Source organism: Alosa pseudoharengus, unplaced genomic scaffold (genome assembly GCF_046254945.1).
Source record: "Alosa pseudoharengus isolate Yale_2024_CS ecotype anadromous, Long Island Sound unplaced genomic scaffold, YU_APseudo_1.1 YU_APseudo_1.1_scf_3, whole genome shotgun sequence".
In the NCBI taxonomy this organism is placed as follows: Eukaryota; Metazoa; Chordata; class Actinopteri; order Clupeiformes; family Clupeidae; genus Alosa; species Alosa pseudoharengus.
The window spans coordinates 15,874,692-15,893,007 of record NW_027468718.1 but is presented as its reverse complement, the minus strand read 5'-3'; the positions used below and the strand labels follow the sequence as shown (position 1 = coordinate 15,893,007).

Sequence of the window (18,316 nt, the reverse complement as noted above, 5' to 3'; positions counted from 1 at the left end):
TGAATCGTTTTTTATAAACATGTATCTTTTCTTGTATCGAATCGTGCCCATGTATCTAGATGCGAATCGTATCGTCTTTTACATGAGAGATTCACACCCCTACTAGCTACATTTAATAAGTGTTTTAGACTTAGACTAAGATTAGAAAAATGCATACTGAAGACCCTAAATGAATATTATAAAAAATCTGTTTCCCTTTCTCTGTCTTTCTCAGAGCATTCCGGGGCAAGCACATCACACTGATCGTGCGCTTCCCCAACCAAGGCCGACAGGTGGACGACCTGGACATCTGGTCGCACACCAACGACACCATCGGCTCGGTGCGGCGCAGCATCCTCAACCGCATCAAGGCCAACAGCACGCACACCAAGATCGAGCTCTACATCGGCGGAGAGATGGTCGACCCCAACGATGACCGCAAGCTGATTGGCCAGCTCAATCTCAAGGATAAAACGGTGAGAAATGGCCAAGTGTCCCCCCTGACATCCCTTCCTCTCTCTCATGTTGGACTTGGTCTGGAAAAATCGACCTCTTCATGCTTTACTCACATACTTACTCACTATGGTTTGATTAAAGTGTATAAATGCTCATGTTCTAGTCAATATCCGGTTGTTAAGTCCGATGTCACTGGTCCACCAGCTTTTTCGTCAAAAATAGTTTATTTTATTGTTTATGGAGAAAAACGAGTGGCTCCAAAAGCCGTTTAACCACGAAAGACATTTAGTATCCCGTTATTGCATCATCACTTAATAACCGAATAGGCTTCATTCCACGTCAGCTTGACTGACATGATGTATGTAAAGGCTCCCTCATATAGGCGCCGACATGATGCAGTTTACTTTTGACGTTCGATTATATTAGATTCCATTGTTTTCAATACAACGCCGCACACCACCACCGACTTTCACCGCCACTGTATAGGTCCTGATTCAGCTTTGTTTTTGTTGCCGTTGCTCAATAAAATCCACCGCTTATTGAATGGTTGTCGGTTAAATATTTCGCCGCTGGTGTGCGTGGACAAATGCCGGAAAGTGTCAACGGGCTTCTGCCGGCGCCTATGTGCAGTGTGTGTGTTAAGGTGTGTCCTCCTCGAAAGCCGTATTGTGTGGTCTGTTTCATGGTGAAGGTACCGCTCCATTGGTCTGACTGTTTGGTCTGTCTGTGTCTCTCCCTCTGACCACAGCTGATCACGGCCAAGCTGACGCAGGTCAGCGCCAACATGCCCTCCAGCCCGGACAGCTCCTCGGACTCCTCCACCGGCTCGCCCGGAAACCACGGCAACCACTACAGTGACGGGCCCAACCCCGAGGTGGAGAGCTGCCTGCCTGGAGTGGTGAGGAGCAATTGGACACACACACACACACACACACACACACACACACACCCACACACACCCCCCTTCTCATACCCAACACCTGGCCTTCCTCACCTTGTGTGGACCCGCCGCTGCATGTTGTTCTCTCCTCTTCCTCCTCCTGCTCCCTCTCTCTTCTCCTTCTCTCCTTTCTTCCGTCTCCTCCTGCTCCCTCTCTCTTCTCCTTCTCTCCTTTCTTCCGTCTCCTCCTGCTCCCTCTCTCTTCTCCTTCTCTCCTTTCTTCCGTCTCCTCCTGCTCCCTCTCTCTTCTCCTTCTCTCCTTTCTTCCGTCTCCTCCTGCTCCCTCTCTCTTCTCCTTCTCTCCTTTCTTCCGTCTCCTCCTGCTCCCTCTCTCTTCTCCTTTCTTCCGTCTCCTCCTGCTCCCTCTCTCTTCTCCTTTCTTCCGTCTCCTCCTGCTCCCTCTCTCTTCTCCTTCTCTCCTTTCTTCCGTCTCCTCCTGCTCCCTCTCTCTTCTCCTTCTCTCCTTTCTTCCGTCTCCTCCTGCTCCCTCTCTCTTCTCCTTTCTTCCGTCTCCTCCTGCTCCCTCTCTCTTCTCCTTCTCTCCTTTCTTCCGTCTCCTCCTGCTCCCTCTCTCTTCTCCTTCTCTCCTTTCTTCCGTCTCCTCCTGCTCCCTCTCTCTTCTCCTTCTCTCCTTTCTTCCGTCTCCTCCTGCTCCCTCTCTCTTCTCCTTCTCTCCTTTCTTCCGTCTCCTCCTGCTCCCTCTCTCTTCTCCTTCTCTCCTTTCTTCCGTCTCCTCCTGCTCCCTCTCTCTTCTCCTTCTCTCCTTTCTTCCGTCTCCTCCTGCCATCTCGGGTGCTTGGCAGTGATGCTGTTAGCAGCTGCTGTCCTCACAGACCCACTGGAGCGGGCCCGTGGTTGTGTTTTTCCCCCCCCTTCTACGAGTATATTTCACTTTCACCACCATGAGCGGCCAGGCTCCACAGTAGCTGTGCAGGGCCAGTGTGTGCCGGGGAGCTGCAGAGCTAGGGGGGGAGCAGAAGGGGACAGCCCCCCCCCCCCCCCCCCCCCCCCACACACACACACACACACCACACCACACCACACCACACCACACCACACCACACCACACCACACCACACCACCACACACACATACTCACCAGCACACACACACAGACACACACACACACACACATAGACACACACACACATACATACACATACACACCACCACACACACACACATACACACGCCCTCTTGTGTATTTTACCCTGTTTATGGCACAACACCAAGATCCATTCTTTGTATGTGGAAACCTATGAAGTGTTTATGTTCTCAGTCTTATTACATGATCATACTTCTAAGACCCCTCTCTAGCTGTGTCCACCACTCCCTTATTGTCCTGTCTCTGACGTGTCTGTCTTGTCCTGTGTTCTCCCCTCTGCTGTAGATCATGTCGCTGCACCTGCGCTACATCTCCTTCTTGTGGCAGGTGGCCGATCTGGGCTGCAACCTCAACATGCCCCTCCTGCGCGACGGCGCTCGCGTCCTCATGAAGCTCATGCCCCCAGGTGACCACGTCCGCACCAGACTGTCCTGCCACACACACATACACATACACACACACACACACACACACACACACACACACACACACACACGCAGCCACACACGCAGCCACACACACACACACACGCAGCCACACACACACACACACACACGCAGCCACACACACACACACACACACGCAGCCACACACACACACGCAGCCACACAGCCACACATGCACGGAACGAGCTAAATGCCCTAATAATGTGTAATGAGGTAATTAGGGTACTGAGAGAGAAAAGTGATGGGGCGACGGACAGAGAGAGAGAGAGAGAAAAGGAGAGGAGAGATGGGGGGGGGGGAGTATAATGAAGGAAAAGAAAGAGGGAGCAAAAAAAATGAAACAGAAACTGAAAGAAATCAGTGCTGCTTGTTTGAATGTGTCATTATAGTTTGATATTATGCTAGTGATTACATTATGCCAGTCTCTGCTGAAATTGTCATTGTGTTGAGTTATTGAATCCGGCTCTTCTGATGTCCTCAGATAACACTACAATGGAGAACCTGCGAGCCATCTGCCTGGATCATGCCAAACTGGGAGAGAACAGCCTTAGTCCCACCCTCGACTCCCGCTTCTTTGGCCCGTCGCCTTCTCAAGTGCTCTACTTGATCGAGGTATCTGTCTGTTACCACGCATCAGCAGCAGTCATCAGTAGTCTGTGCCTCACACCGCTGCAAGGCTAACACCTGTCACACACACACACACACACACACACACACACACACACACACACACACACACACACACACACACACACACACATGTGGCTTCTTTCCTGGCCTCACTCACACACTCTCTGCCTGTGCCCATCCGTGTGCACTACAGCGATGCTTTATGGCTGTCAATCTGGTATCATGGCTGGACCAGTACATATATGGCAGCTGCTTCACAGGGCATGGGAATTCATTATCGTACGTTGCCACATTTTTGCTTGGAAACTGAACGACTTGTCTGGCTTTGTCTCTTGTTTACGCACTCGTCGGATGACCCCCCCATGGCTAGACTAGTCGGCTTGCTGTGTCTCAGCAAGTGTCCACCTTGCTCTTGACCTCTCTCGTCTTTTTTACCCCCTCCCCCCTCCCGTCCCAGGTGGTGTACGCCTTGCTGATGCCGGCCAGCCACACGCTGGGCGAGGACGCCAGCGACTTCCAGTACAACTTCCTGAAGAGCGGCGGGCTGCCGCTGGTGCTCAGCATGCTCACACGCAACAACTTCCTGCCAAACGCTGACATGGAGACGCGGCGGGGCGCCTACCTCAACGCCCTCAAGATCGCCAAGCTGCTGCTCACCGCCGTCGGTTTCGGCCACGTCAAGGCTGTTGCTGAGGCCTGCCAGCCAGTGGTGGAGGGCACCATGCCCGTCTCGCCAGTAAGCACGCACGCACACACACACACACACACACACACACACACACACACACACACACACACACACACCTCACTCTCTGTCTCTCTATTTTGGAGTATGGCAGTTCCTGTGTTCACATTGGAGATGTCTGTTGCCTGAATAGGAATGAGATGATGTGCTGTTTCAGGGCATTCATATTTATCTTTTTGAGATGGAGATAGAGGTGTGTGTGTGTGTGGGGGCGGGTTTATTGAAGTGTGAGAGACCCATCCTTCACACATTCTGCAAGCAATCTGAGGCAATCTCATTCTGTGCAATGCCGCCCTTCCTGCGAACAAGATGCAGTGCGTAAAAAAAAAAGAAAGACAGACAAGTAACAGCTCCACTAGTAATGAAATAGGAGCAGCCTTAGTGTCAGTCCACTCGCCTACACACACACACATAAACCCGCACACCCGCACCGCAGTGCAGAAGGAAATCTTATTTCTGTCCGAGTGTCTGACCTTTTCCCCACCATCGCTCCTCGGGGGCTCATCAATCACATTAAGAAAGTCCTGAGCGAACCCCCCACCCCCCCACCCCCTTGCCCAATCCACACTGCCTTCCATGCCCCCCCAACTCCACCCCCCCACCCCCCAATCTTCCTCTCTCCACTCGCTTCTCAGCTTGAAAATGTCAGGGGTGTTGGGTGTCTGGCAGAATAAGTGTCCTTAACAAATACAGCAAGATGCCACTGCAGCGCTCGCCATGGAGCGTGACCTCGCATTGTGCCTCGCTAGACCCCAAACATACAAACCCCACCACTGACAAGAGAGCCAGGTGCTGTCCCATGGATTCAAGAAGGTGTTTGTCTTGTGTTGGATTGAATTCAGGCTGAAAAATGAGATTCTTTATTTATTTTATTTTTTTTTACAATGCAGATGCACATGTTTTTTCACTGCAGAATCCCTCTGTCAGAACCCATTTCCCCTCCTTTCCTTTCCTCCATGTCCCCCCCCGCCCCCCGGAGACACAAGTCCATGTGTCTGAGAAAAATGTCTGGGCAGAAGCTGTCTCAGGCCACAAACCCTCGTGGGGCCTCACACTTGGCTCTTTGTCTGCTGTTGGCTGTGCAGATAGCAGCGGGGAAGGGTCAGTGTGGGTTTGTTGAGGCTCTTTGTGAAGGTGGAGGATTCCATGAGTCCTTTCCGAATTTGTATTTATTTATTTTCCTTATTCAGTGGATTGATGTCTGTTGCATTGTGCAATTGGAGGTTTGCGGCATACTCATGACGTATGCATGGAATTCATTGATTTTCCTGGAAAGATTAAATGTGATTATGAAGTCTGTTACGGTCAGATCATTTTACAAGGGCCACTGGCTCTAGCCAGCGACCAAATTTGTAGTCGTTACGGGCCCCTAAAACAAGCAAAATAGCCTCATCACATATCTTTTGTGGTGGTGGTGTCTCTCTTCCCTAGTAAACTACTGAGAAGCAACTCGTGTTTGGGGTTGCTGTGGTAACGTTGGTCCCTCTCGTGTGTTTTGTCCAGATTAACCAGGCCACCCACGATCAGGCCTTGGTGCTGCAGAACGCCCTGCAGAACATCCCTAACCCCTCGGCAGAGTGCATGCTGCGGAACGTGGCCATACGCCTCGCGCAGCAGATCTCCGACGAGGTGAGTCCACACCACCAGTCTCTGGTTTCCTGTCTGTCTGCCTGCCTGTCTGTCTTTTTATGTTACTTTGTTCCATCTCTTTCCCAACATGTAAACTGTAAATACATTATGGTTGTTTTACCTCTATTTGTGTAAAAATGTGAAGTCAGAATCAGTATTATGTAATCCTCTGACCTCTTCAATACTTGCTATTTTGGAGAGATTAATGCCAACGTTTTCCAAATGAGGCCCATAAATATATTTTGAAGTTGAGTTAACAAGGATTATTGATTTCTTTTGTAATTTTTTTTTTACAACTTCATCGTTGTCGTTCTTGCCTTTTGTGAACAGAACTTCTTCCAGGCCTCAAAGTACTTCCCAGACATCTGTGTGATTCGGGCCATACAGAAAATCGTCTGGGCCTCAGGATGTGGCACAGTACAGCTGGTCTTCAGCTCCAATGAGGAGATCAGCAAGATCTATGAGAAGGTGTGTGTGTGCCTGTGTGAGATGATTTGGCCCATATGCCAATTTTAAGGAGTTGTCGTGTATGACTCCCAGTCACACATTTCTCAGCACTATGGAGTGAAGACATACTAAAGTGTGTGTGTCTGTGTGTGTGTGTCTGTGTGCTGCAGACAAACGCTGGGAACGAGCCGGACGCGGAGGACGAGCAGGTGTGCTGCGAGGCGCTGGAGGTCATGACCCTGTGCTTTGCCCTCACGCCCACCGCCCTAGACGCTCTAAGCAAGGAGAAGGCCTGGCAGACGTTCATCATAGACCTGCTACTGCACTGCCAGAGCAAGTGAGTCCCTGCAGCACACTCTCCCACAGGGCCCCTCTGGATGACCAGCCCTCTTCTGATCTTTTCTGGGGTCAAAGGTCACCCCACATTACTCAGTTCCTAGTCTGTTCATGACTAAGTTTCTTAAGGTTACTGGAGTTTCTTGTTCCAGAACTAAGAGAACTAAGACATGATGGGTAATTTGGTGTATGTGTATGAGTATGCGTACGCGTACGTGTTGTTAATGACTGACTGTGTTGTGTGCTCCTCTCAGGTCTGTGCGTCAGATGGCGCAGGAGCAGTTTTTCCTCATGGCCACCAGGTGTTGCATGGGCCACCGGCCTCTCCTCTTCTTCATCACCCTCCTCTTCACCGTTCTAGGAGTAAGTAACACACACACACACCTGCTATGTTTGTTTTGAAATCCATCACACCTGCTATGTTTGTTTTGAAATCCATCCTGAAACATCTAAATGTCTACAATAAAAGCGCAGCTGCATCCAGTGTGTGACCTCGGTGTGACTGTGTCCTCTGTGTGTTTCTCAGAGCACTGCAAAGGAGCGTGCCAAGCACGCCGGAGATTACTTCACTCTTTTAAGGCACTTACTCAACTACGCGTACAACAGCAACATCAACCTCCCCAACGCCGAGGTCCTCCTCAACAACGAGATCGACTGGCTCAAGAGAATTAGGGTATGCGGATCTGAGGCGCTCGCTCTCTCTCTCTCTCTCTCTCTCTCTCTCTCTCTCTCTCTCTCTCTCTCTCTCTCTCTCTCTCTCACACTCTCTCTCTCACACTCTCTCTCTCACACTCTCTCACACTCTCACTCTCTCTCACACTCTCTCTCTCTCTCTCTCACACTCTCTCTCTCTCTCTCTCACTCTCTCACACTCTCTCTCTCTCTCTCTCACTCTCTCTCTCTCTCTCTCTCACTCTCTCACACTCTCTCTCTCTCTCTCTCTCTCTCTCTCTCTCTCTCTCTCACACTCTCTCACACTCTCTCACACTCTCTCTCTCTCTCTCACACTCTCTCTCTCTCTCTCACTCTCTCTCTCTCTCTCACTCTCTCACACTCTCTCTCTCTCTCTCTCTCTCTCTCTCTCTCACACTCTCTCACACTCTCTCACACTCTCTCACACTCTCTCTCTCTCTCTCTCTCTCTCCCACAGCCTTTTTCTCCTTGTTTTCTGTTGCTCCTGTCATTGTTATAAAACTGAGCCAGCTTAAGGCAGCACCCTCAGTGGAAATGCAAGTGTCACAGTGCTTATGGTCTTAACTTAACTTGTCTAGTGACAGATGTGACTATATGGAATAGTTGTTCAGAACAGGTTAGGTGGTACTACCATGCTGCTTGAATGCTTACACTGGCTCTTTTAGTCCCTTGGTTATCCCAAATGATTCCCTCAGTGACTGCTTGAGCATTAAAGGACCCCATAATGGGAAAATGAGCTGGGAACAGATATTCATCTAGTCGTTCCAAGATGAAGACAACAAAGACAAGACTTTTATCACCACGTCTAGTTGTATGCAGTGTGTGTAGTATGTTTCTGTTTGTGTGATGGTGTCCCCGATGTCTCCCTGTTCTGTCCTACAGGACGAGGTGAAGAGAACTGGGGAGACGGGCGTGGAGGAGACCATTCTGGAGGGTCACCTGGGCGTCACCAAGGAGCTGCTGGCCTTCCAGACCCCAGAGAAGAAGTACTACATTGGCTGCGAGAAGGGCGGCGCCAACCTCATCAAGGTTAGTGGGCGCAGACTAGCCCCACTGTTTGTAGTGGAAACGCCATGGTGAAGCGAGCCCTCGGCCAGGTCCAGTGTAGGGTTTCACATAGCTCGCAGCACAGAGTGGTGGTGCTCATGCGCCACTAATTGGTTCACTGTTGTATGCCCTCACAACTATGACATCCATGAAGTCAAGTCAAGCTCATTACAACATCCATTACTAATGCTTACAATTGAAACACCTTGAAAATAGTGCATAAAAAGTCTGTTTGTATCGCAGAAATACAATGTACAAATGTACAACTGTCTACATTTTTTGATTATCATAATGTTTGAGTACGAGTAGTTCTTTCTCTATGAAAGGGGATCATCTACATGCTATGTTGGTCTGATTGATCATTTGTGTAACGGTGTGCACGTCTTTTCCCTCTGCAGGAGCTGATCGACGACTTCATCTTCCCGGCGTCTAACGTGTACCTGCAGTACATGAAGAGTGGCGAGTTCCCCACGGAGCAGGCCATCCCCGTGTGCAGCAGTCCCGCCACTATCAACGCCGGTTTCGAGCTCCTGGTGGCATTAGCCGTGGGCTGCATGCGCAACCTCAAGCAGATCGTCGACACGCTCACGGAAATGTATTACTTAGGTATGGACACACTCTATTTGGATGTAAACACACACTCCGATAACTTTTAGTTACGTGTGGACATGTTTGACAGACATACTGCTTTGACATGCTACTTTGATTTGGACCCAAAACCTACCTAGCTACTGAGAAGCGTATTACTTTGTTATAAGCACCCTTTGAGCGCATGTTACATCAACTCACTGATCCATAGATGATAGCCAGTGTGTCTTATTTAGTTTTTACCATGCTCAGCAAAACATTTCTGTGAGATGAGTACTACTCGAAGCATGGTTACCATGAGTGTTAGCTTGTTCAGTGAATGTATATGACTGTGATATAGAATTGAGCACTGATGCGTATTACAGTGGTAGGAAGGAGTGCAAAACGACACCCAATTACACAACAAGCACAGAAGTCGGTCAGGCTACTCTGGCAAGTCTGAGCATGTTAGCAGCTCTGAAAATAAATACGCTACCGTTTCTATGAGATGACTGGAAATGTTTACTCCTTTTTCAAAATGGAAGGGAGTGTTTTTTTTCTTTTTTTATTTATAAAGCTGGTCGCGGATCAAAGTTATGACTAGGGTAGCTTTTTCCAAAAACAATGTGCATTCATTGCTGAACACCCTTGTGTGTTGTCTCTGTTGTGCAGGTTGCGAGGCACTTACTGAATGGGAGTACTTACCGCCGGTGGGACCGCGGCCCACCAAAGGGTTTGTGGGGCTGAAGAACGCTGGCGCCACATGTTACATGAACTCGGTGATCCAGCAGCTCTACATGATCCCGCCCATCAGGAACGGCATCCTGGCCATCGAGGGAACCGGCAGCGACGTGGACGACGACATGTCCGGCGACGAGAAGCAGGACAACGAGGTACGGCCGCACGGACCGGCCACGTTCGCCACACTCAGACAACCCCACCTTGTCTCTGCCAGTGGTAGCAGTGGTAGCCACTAAAACAACAGCAACTACTGTGGTTGCTGATGACGAATTATATTTTCAGTTGTCATAAAGCATTGAAATTTGTGATAAATTGGGCAGGCTTTCTCTTTAGATGTTAGGGTTAGAATCGCAATGACTGTTTTGAGTACATTGTCAATCAGTCCCACTTCTTTGGAGTTTGTTGTGTGCCTGTGGTTGTGTGAAAGAAGGCTGTACTAGGTATGGCATGAGTGGTTTACAATGAAGGCTGAAAGATGATCAACACACACAGTTGGAACAGGATGAGGAGGTAGCGCATGATTGAACACAGCTGCAGTTCATCTACTAATAATCGGTGTCACTGGCTAGAGGAACCAGGCAACCTCTGATTGGTGGTGTAGAACTACCTCACAGTTGGTTGAAAACCCAGCTATTGACGCACACAACAACTGATTAATGGTTGTTTAAAATTTGAGTGTTTGATCATAGACGAAACCAAACCTACTCGACAGTCCTTTCCAAACTGTGGTTTTAGTTACTCATTCTTCTGCTGGACATGGTGTTCTAGTATAAGTCTTGGCTCATCTGGGATTGATCTGTAGTGGAAGCTTATTAAGTTTCTTAATAGACATGAAATGAAAGCTGGATGGTTCATTCTCATATGATGGATTTCATTTGATTAAAAAAGATGACTTGCAAGCAATCGAAAAAATCAATTCCACTCCAGTCACTCCAAGGAACCTGATGCACTTGCTGGATGTTATGAGCACAGCAGAAATCAGTGATGGGAACCATGTGTCGAGAGTTTCAACAAAAATGCAGACAACTTGAATACAGCGGTTCTCCAGCCGTTGTGTCTGCTTGCTCTTAAAAGTCTCACTGATGATGTTTTCCATCTCGCAGAGCAACGTTGACCCACGGGACGAGGTGTTCAGCTACCACCACCAGTTCGACGACAAGCCGTCCCTCAACAAGGCCGAGGACCGGAAGGAGTACAACATCGGCGTGCTGCGCCACCTGCAGGTCATCTTCGGTCACCTGGCTGCCTCACGCCTGCAGTACTACGTGCCCCGAGGGTTCTGGAAGCAGTTCAGGTCAGTCTGGTATTACTGCTTTTGAAAACCAATAGCATTGTGGGAAGAACTTGTAGTCAAGTATGAAATCGCATAATATCCAGAGTACTGTCTGCCTTGTGGTGATGTATGTGACTGGTGTGTGATTTTGTGTGTCATTGCTGCATGTGATGCTAAATGAAGGGTTGATAGTTTAATAGACTAAACTGCTGTTGAATGGTTGTGATTGCTGCTGTAGCAACACCCGTATGTAGCATCACGTGTTGCAGGGTTTCTCATCCGTTGGTAGCGTGGGTTCCTGAGATCTTCTCTCCCCAATGCGTAGGTTATGGGGTGAGCCGGTGAACCTGCGGGAGCAGCACGACGCACTGGAGTTCTTCAACTCGCTGGTGGACAGTCTGGACGAGGCGCTCAAGGCGCTGGGTCACCCGGCCATGCTCAGCAAGGTGCTGGGAGGCTCCTTCGCCGACCAGAAGATCTGCCAGGGCTGTCCTCACAGGTAGACGCCTTCATTTTTATTTTCCTCAGGATCAATGAAGAATCTGTCTATCTCTGTCTGTCTGTGTGTGTGTCTCTCTCTCTCTCTCTCTCTCTCTCTCTCTCTCTCCCTCTCCCTCCCTCCCTCTACCTACCTCCCTCCCTCCCTCTCTCCCTCCCTCCCTCCAGTGGCTTTGGAGGAATTTTGATTTTGATTAAGAAGGAAGATTTGCTGAGGTATACTGACCTAATGGCTGTTTGTGTGTTGTGTGCAGATATGAATGTGAGGAGTCGTTCACAACACTGAATGTAGACATCAGAAACCACCAGAACCTTCTGGACTCGATGGAGCAGTATGTGAAAGGTGACCTGCTGGAGGGTGCCAACGCCTATCACTGTGAGAAGTGTAACAAGAAGGTGAGATCTCCTCAAGGCTCTCGCTGTCCTTACACACCTGCAAACTTGTCACCTTTTGGCTACAGTCACCTTTTCTATGTTATCCAGGGTAGATGAAGTGAATAGGGCTTTGTATGCGGTCACCTTTTTCACTACTTCAGAGTTTGCAGGTCTGCCTTATAGCACAGATTTGCCTTTTTATTTTTTTAAATGTTCAACACCAACTTTTAACAACTGAGTGTGGTTAGTCATTGTGGGAGAAAATGTTATCCATGTATATCATTTTCTCACCCCTTCCTAGGCAGTTGTCAAATGAAATTAAACTACTGAGAAGACTGATCATCTGACCGATGAGATCACAGTACACAGCTTATGTGTTTGCTAGTGTGAAATGCTACCATATCTCCAATGAATTCAAATGAGTGCGTAGGGGACTAATCGTGCCATGTGTGTGTGTTTATGTTTACGTTTACAGGTGGACACGGTGAAGCGTCTACTCATCAAGAAGCTGCCACCGGTGCTGGCCATCCAGCTCAAGCGCTTCGACTACGACTGGGAGCGCGAGTGCGCCATCAAGTTCAACGACTACTTCGAGTTCCCGCGCGAGCTGGACATGGAGCCGTACACGGTGGCCGGCGTGGCCAAGCTGGAGGGCTCGTCCGACTCGAGCCCCGAAAGCCAGACGCCACGCGCTGACGACTCCAAGGAGCAGCCGTTGCCGCCCGCCGAGTCGCCACAGCCGCCACCGGACACGCCCCAGCAGCCCCCCGCCGTCACCGACCCGCAGTCCCCCAGCTCGCGCTACCGCCTCGTCGGCGTGCTGGTGCACTCGGGACAGGCCAGCGGCGGTCACTATTACTCGTACGTCATCCACCGGGGCGAGGGGAGCGTAGGCGGAGGTGGGGGCGTGTGCGACGGTGAGCGCAACCGCTGGTACAAGTTCGACGACGGCGAGGTGACCGAGTGCAAGATGGACGACGACGAGGAGATGAAGAACCAGTGCTTCGGCGGCGAGTACATGGGCGAGGTGTTCGACCACATGATGAAGCGCATGTCGTACCGCCGGCAGAAGCGCTGGTGGAACGCCTACATCCTCTTCTACGAGCGCATGGACGCGCCGGACCACGACGGCGGCGAGCTGGTCAAGTACATCCAGGAGCTGACGCTGGGCAGCAAGCCCAACCAGATCAAGATGCCCGGTGCCATCGAGTGCAGCGTGCGGAAGCAGAATGTCCAGTTCATGCACAACCGCATGCAGTACAGCCTCGAGTACTTCCAGTTTATGAAAAAGCTCCTGACGTGTAACAGCGTCTACTTGAACCCTCCGCCAGGTAAGTGACCGACTCCCCGCTGTTTTCGCGGCAATGTTTTCCGAACAAAGTTGTGGCTCGCCAAGGCTTTTATCTGATTAAGACGCAGCATCTGACTGATTTAAGTGTACCCCCATGCATCACTTGAAACATTTTAGATCGTCAGTCACATTGACACAGAGGTTGACTTTCTTTTCCCCAAATTAAAGTGTTTTTGAGGGACAGAAGCTTCAGCAGTTGGCTGCTATGATTCAGTCAATGCACTCATATTTTGTAATGTTTACCTGCTACAACGTAGAAGGGTACGATAGTTATAAAATCCACTATTGCTGCTTTTCTCAGTTAAATTTAAGTTATGGTTATTGTATTGTCCAAAGCGTCTGATTTGGTACCATCTGAAATGGCTTAAATTAGTTAGAGGCCAAAGATGTGCTATTGTAAACTGTGATGCTCTTTCTATTGGGAGTTAATATGTGCCAGTGTTATTAATGTTGATGATTAGGTCAGAATCCTCAGCTCTGGAAGTTGAACTCTAAGGTTGCCAGCCTTTTAAGATAAAAGCACTTGTGTTGCTGTGTGTGTGTGTGTGTGTGTGTGAGAGAGAGAAAGACATTGAGGGGGAGAGCATACATGTCCTTCACGGCAAATGGTCTCCTGTTATTGCGGCCATTTCCAGCAGATGAGGACCTCTTCCGCTGCTCTAATGAAAGCGTTTGATTTCCTCCTGCTTGGCTCAGGGGAATATTAAACATACTGATGATCTTAATGTGGATCTCTCTCTCTCAGTTAGGCACTCAAAAGAAGTGGCTGTCACGCGCATTAAAACCCACCGCTGCAGCTCTTTGGGTTGCAGTCTCATTTCAGTGCACGGTTTTGGGCTTCGACTGCTTATTCCTCCCTAATGATGTTTATTTCGGACTCAATTAGGCCAAGATCATCTTCTGCCTGAAGCGGAGGAGATAGCAATGATCAGCATTCAGCTCGCTGCCAGGTTCCTCTTCAGCACTGGATTCCATACCAAGAAGATAGTGCGAGGCCCAGCCAGTGACTGGTAAGTGTGTGTGTGTGGGTCAGAGGTTAGTCAGTCTTAGCTAGCGAATGGCTTGAGCTGTTACCAAGCATCCAATACATTTACATACAATATATGTATTCTAGGATATTTCTATTGTGTGTTCAGGATATAATAACTCCTCCCTCGAGGTGGTATAGTCAGTCATTTTAGGCAAGTCCCTCCACTCGGCGGCCATATTGCAACGCTTTTTGGGCACTCATAGGGCATTCTATTCAGCAGAAATGCGCGTGCGCAAGGCTTCACGACACCAATTATACTCCAGCAGCGAGTTCACAGCACATGATTGGCTCAATGTATTCACATGTCGACGTTTTGCCGAGGAAGGGGTGGGATATGTGTAGACAACGGCCATATTGGCGTGACAAACTAGCCCCATGCATTTCTATGGAGTATTTTTTGAGTGCTGTGTCTCCTCATTAGAAAGTCTCTGGTATAGTTGATGTGAATGGTGTCTGCCAACATGGTATGCAAGGTCCCTATCGATCTGACCACAGAACTGGCCAGAAATCCTATACCTGAACCATATCTCTTATGACTAGTTTCTGTGCCTGAGACGACCCTGTGTTCTGTCCCTGCAGGTATGATGCCCTGTGCATCCTGCTGAGGCACAGTAAGAATGTACGCTACTGGTTTGCACACAACGTCCTCTTCGCCTACCCCAACCGCTTCTCCGAGTATCTGCTGGAGTGCCCCAGCGCAGAGGTGCGTGGGGCCTTCGCCAAGCTCATAGTATTTATTGCGCACTTCTCCCTGCAAGACGGACCATGCCCCTCACCGATTGCCTCTCCAGGACCCTCGAGTCAGGTGAGCCCTGAAGTGGTATGTGGACCTTTCCGGAATCTTATCTTTTTTTATTTAGCTCATGGAGTGTTAGGTAGTCTATTATGCCACTAGATTTTAGATGAATAACTGTTTTTGTTAGTTTTTTTGTTTTGTTCCTTTGTATATCTACAGGCTCTGCTTCTTTGTGCCTCATACTCTTTTGTCTCCGTCTCTCTCTTTCTTTCTTTCTTTCTCTCTTTCTTTCTTTCTTTTCTTTCTGTCTCTCAGGCCTGTGATAACCTGAGCCTAAGTGACCACCTGTTGCGTGCCGTTCTCAACCTGCTCCGGAGAGAGGTGTCCGAGCACGGCCGTCACCTGCAGCAGTACTTCAACCTGTTCGTCATGTACGCCAACTTGGGTAAGCACCCTTCACCCGTCCACAACACCTGTTCCACTGGCCTCGTTTACCCCCACCCCCCCCCCCCCCACCCCCCCTGGCTCTTACTCTGACCCGTTTCCTGTTTGTCTGCGTCAACCAAAGTCTGTCTCTGTTTGCAATGGTTTGTTGTTTAGACTGTTGTGGACTTGTATTGTTCTGGAAACGAAATACACCGTTTGTGTTTGCAGGCCTTGCAGAGAAGACCCAGCTGTTGAAGCTCGGTGTGCCAGCCACCTTCATGCTGGTAGCTCTGGATGAGGGTCCAGGCCCCCCCATTAAGTACCAGTACGCTGAGCTGGGCAAGCTCTTCACTGTGGTATCGCAGCTGGTACGCTGCTGCGACGTGGCTTCCCGCATGCAGTCCTCTATTAATGGTGAGTGTGTGTGTGTGTGTGTGTGTGTGTGTGTGTGTGTGTGTCTGTGTCTGTGTCTGTGTCTGTCTGTCTGTCTGTCTGTCTGTCTGTCTGTCTGTCTGTCTGTCTGTCTGTCTGTCTCTCTCTCGCGCGTGCTCTCTCTCGCGCGTGCTCTCTCTCGCGCGTGCTCTCTCTCTCTCTCTCTCTCTCTCTCTCTCTCTCTCTCTCTCTCTCTCTCTCTCTCTCTGTCGCGCTCTCTCGCTCTCTGCGCCCTACTGATTTGATCTAATGCAGTATTTTCCTGCCCGATGAAGATACACATCCTTGCTCAGGATCTAGTGACTGACTCACAAGCCATCTTCAGGCAAACATGCCGTGTGGGCAGAGCCTGGAGCTGAGGGCACCTAGTCAACCATGTGTCATATATTCTGACCATTTAGCATCCTCTGATAACCCAGCACATTTTATACCTATAAAATATAAAATTCAATCAGCTGTTGTCGATTGCCATGATCTAGCCATGAAGTTGCATAATAACTCATATGGCTCTGATCACACTTTAAAAACCATTTCTACTGACTAGATGCTGAAAATGTGGAAATTTACAGGGTGAAATGACTGTGTATGAGACCGCATGAGATGGACTTAGGGGACTTTGCTTTCTGTCTCCCTCCAGGTAACCCTCCCCTGCCGAACCCGTACGGCGACCCCAACCTGACAGCACCCATCATGCCCCTGCAGCAGCTGGTGGCGGAGATCCTCTTTGTGCGCACCAGTTACGTGAAGAAGATCATCGAGGACTGCAGCAACTCGGAGGAAACCATCAAGCTGCTGCGCTTCTGCTGCTGGGAGAACCCACAGTTCTCCTCCACCGTGCTCAGCGAGCTGCTCTGGCAGGTCAGCAAACACACATACATACACACACACACACACACATGCAGACACACACACACACACACCGTTACACACACAGCGTTCGTGCTCACTCTCACACGGCGTTATTGTTCACTCTCTGTTGGAGATGTTATGGGTGGGATGTTGAATGTGGATCCTCTTGACAGTCAGTTATAATTGAGGTAGCCAAAACAGAACTCATCTGAAAATCACAAAGAAGATTTCAAAAGCTAGCCATACCCAGTCAGCCATTAAAGATACAGAGATTGCTGTTTTCCATAATTAACACATCAAGTTCTTGACTGGGCACTTTGAAAGTTTGTTGACTGCAGGAACTGCTTTGCATCAAAGCCTAGCTATGCTTGGCTAGCCTCTAGCATTGGGAATTACTCTAGACTTTTTTATGGGACTTTCTGTCCATTTAAACACATGATTAATATATGATATTATAGTATATTGAATTACAATGCTGTTTTTGTTTGACAAATGTTGATGTGCTGTCTTTTGCTATAGGTGGCATACTCCTACACCTATGAGCTTAGGCCTTACCTGGATCTGCTGTTGCAGATCCTTCTTATTGAGGATTCCTGGCAGACCCATAGGTAACTTGTCTCAACTTTATCAACATAATCAATTTTACTATTTATTTTTTTCCCTTTTAAAGACCTTTCATTGCCTGTGTATTGTAATGTAATCTGATTCCATCCTCCTGTATCTGCCAGAATTCACAATGTGTTGAAGGGGATTCCTGATGACCGGGATGGGCTCTTCGACACCATCCAACGCTCCAAGAACCACTACCAGAAGAGGGCCTACCAGTGCATCAAATGCATGGTGGCGCTGTTCAGCAACTGCTCTGTGGCCTATCAGATCCTGCAGGTACTTGCAATGAATACAGAATGTTTTCATGGCTTTCTGCATTTACCCCTGATATCTTAAAGCAGCCATGTTGTTGTTGTTTTAGCAACTTCACAACAAATATATTTAATATATATACATTTACCACTGTTGAAAAAGTCTTACCATTTTTCATATTGAAAAGCTTGTCGTTCGGTTGGTTGTTGTTTGGTAGTACAAGATTAGTAACACATTTTAGGTTAATATTGGTTGGTATTGGGTTTCAATGATCCAGTAATGGTGGTCATCCTTTGGAACACTTTGTATAACTTTATTACATCTAAACCCTACTCCCCTATCACATCCTAAATTGTACATACCTACACATTCTGAATCGTAGCGTTGGGTTTCTGTGAGAGTCGTAGGCCCATAACGTGTTCCCTGCTCTCTCCAGAGTAACGGCGACCTGAAGAGGAAGTGGACATGGGCGGTGGAGTGGCTCGGCGACGAGCTGGAGCGCCGGCCGTACACGGGCAATGCCCAGTACACCTACAACAACTGGTCCCCGCCCGTCCAGAGCAACGAAACCTCCAACGGCTACTTCCTGGAGCGCTCACACAGTGCCCGCATGACCCTGGCCAAGGCTTGCGAACTTTGCCCCGAGGAGGTAGGTCCAGGGCAGTAGCTGCGCCCCCTAGTGTCCCCAGCATGCACGGCAACGCCAGCATGCCTTAATACAGTG

General features: G+C 49.1%; 1 protein-coding gene across 13 annotated transcripts in view; it reads left to right on the top strand.

Annotated features, from left to right (window-relative positions):
- The window catches only part of usp9 (ubiquitin specific peptidase 9), a 50,643-nt gene that overhangs the window by 26,901 nt on the left and 5,426 nt on the right, over nucleotides 1-18,316 (top strand). For 7 of the 13 annotated variants that reach the window (XM_076263367.1, XM_076263366.1, XM_076263365.1 and 4 more), the window contains 25 exons: nucleotides 215-455; nucleotides 1,184-1,333; nucleotides 2,766-2,886; nucleotides 3,408-3,538; nucleotides 4,014-4,292; nucleotides 5,805-5,930; nucleotides 6,261-6,398; nucleotides 6,548-6,714; nucleotides 6,968-7,076; nucleotides 7,240-7,386; nucleotides 8,289-8,435; nucleotides 8,852-9,059; nucleotides 9,693-9,913; nucleotides 10,865-11,055; nucleotides 11,360-11,533; nucleotides 11,787-11,928; nucleotides 12,383-13,238; nucleotides 14,145-14,268; nucleotides 14,868-15,108; nucleotides 15,340-15,469; nucleotides 15,679-15,864; nucleotides 16,520-16,740; nucleotides 17,251-17,339; nucleotides 17,460-17,616; nucleotides 18,029-18,241. In XM_076263367.1, the coding sequence (XP_076119482.1) occupies nucleotides 215-455; nucleotides 1,184-1,333; nucleotides 2,766-2,886; nucleotides 3,408-3,538; nucleotides 4,014-4,292; nucleotides 5,805-5,930; nucleotides 6,261-6,398; nucleotides 6,548-6,714; nucleotides 6,968-7,076; nucleotides 7,240-7,386; nucleotides 8,289-8,435; nucleotides 8,852-9,059; nucleotides 9,693-9,913; nucleotides 10,865-11,055; nucleotides 11,360-11,533; nucleotides 11,787-11,928; nucleotides 12,383-13,238; nucleotides 14,145-14,268; nucleotides 14,868-15,108; nucleotides 15,340-15,469; nucleotides 15,679-15,864; nucleotides 16,520-16,740; nucleotides 17,251-17,339; nucleotides 17,460-17,616; nucleotides 18,029-18,241 (4,909 nt within the window). The remainder of the gene's footprint in view (nucleotides 1-214; nucleotides 456-1,183; nucleotides 1,334-2,765; nucleotides 2,887-3,407; nucleotides 3,539-4,013; nucleotides 4,293-5,804; nucleotides 5,931-6,260; nucleotides 6,399-6,547; nucleotides 6,715-6,967; nucleotides 7,077-7,239; nucleotides 7,387-8,288; nucleotides 8,436-8,851; nucleotides 9,060-9,692; nucleotides 9,914-10,864; nucleotides 11,056-11,359; nucleotides 11,534-11,786; nucleotides 11,929-12,382; nucleotides 13,239-14,144; nucleotides 14,269-14,867; nucleotides 15,109-15,339; nucleotides 15,470-15,678; nucleotides 15,865-16,519; nucleotides 16,741-17,250; nucleotides 17,340-17,459; nucleotides 17,617-18,028; nucleotides 18,242-18,316) is intronic. The other 6 variants (XM_076263368.1, XM_076263371.1, XM_076263369.1 and 3 more) reach the window with 1 other exon arrangement.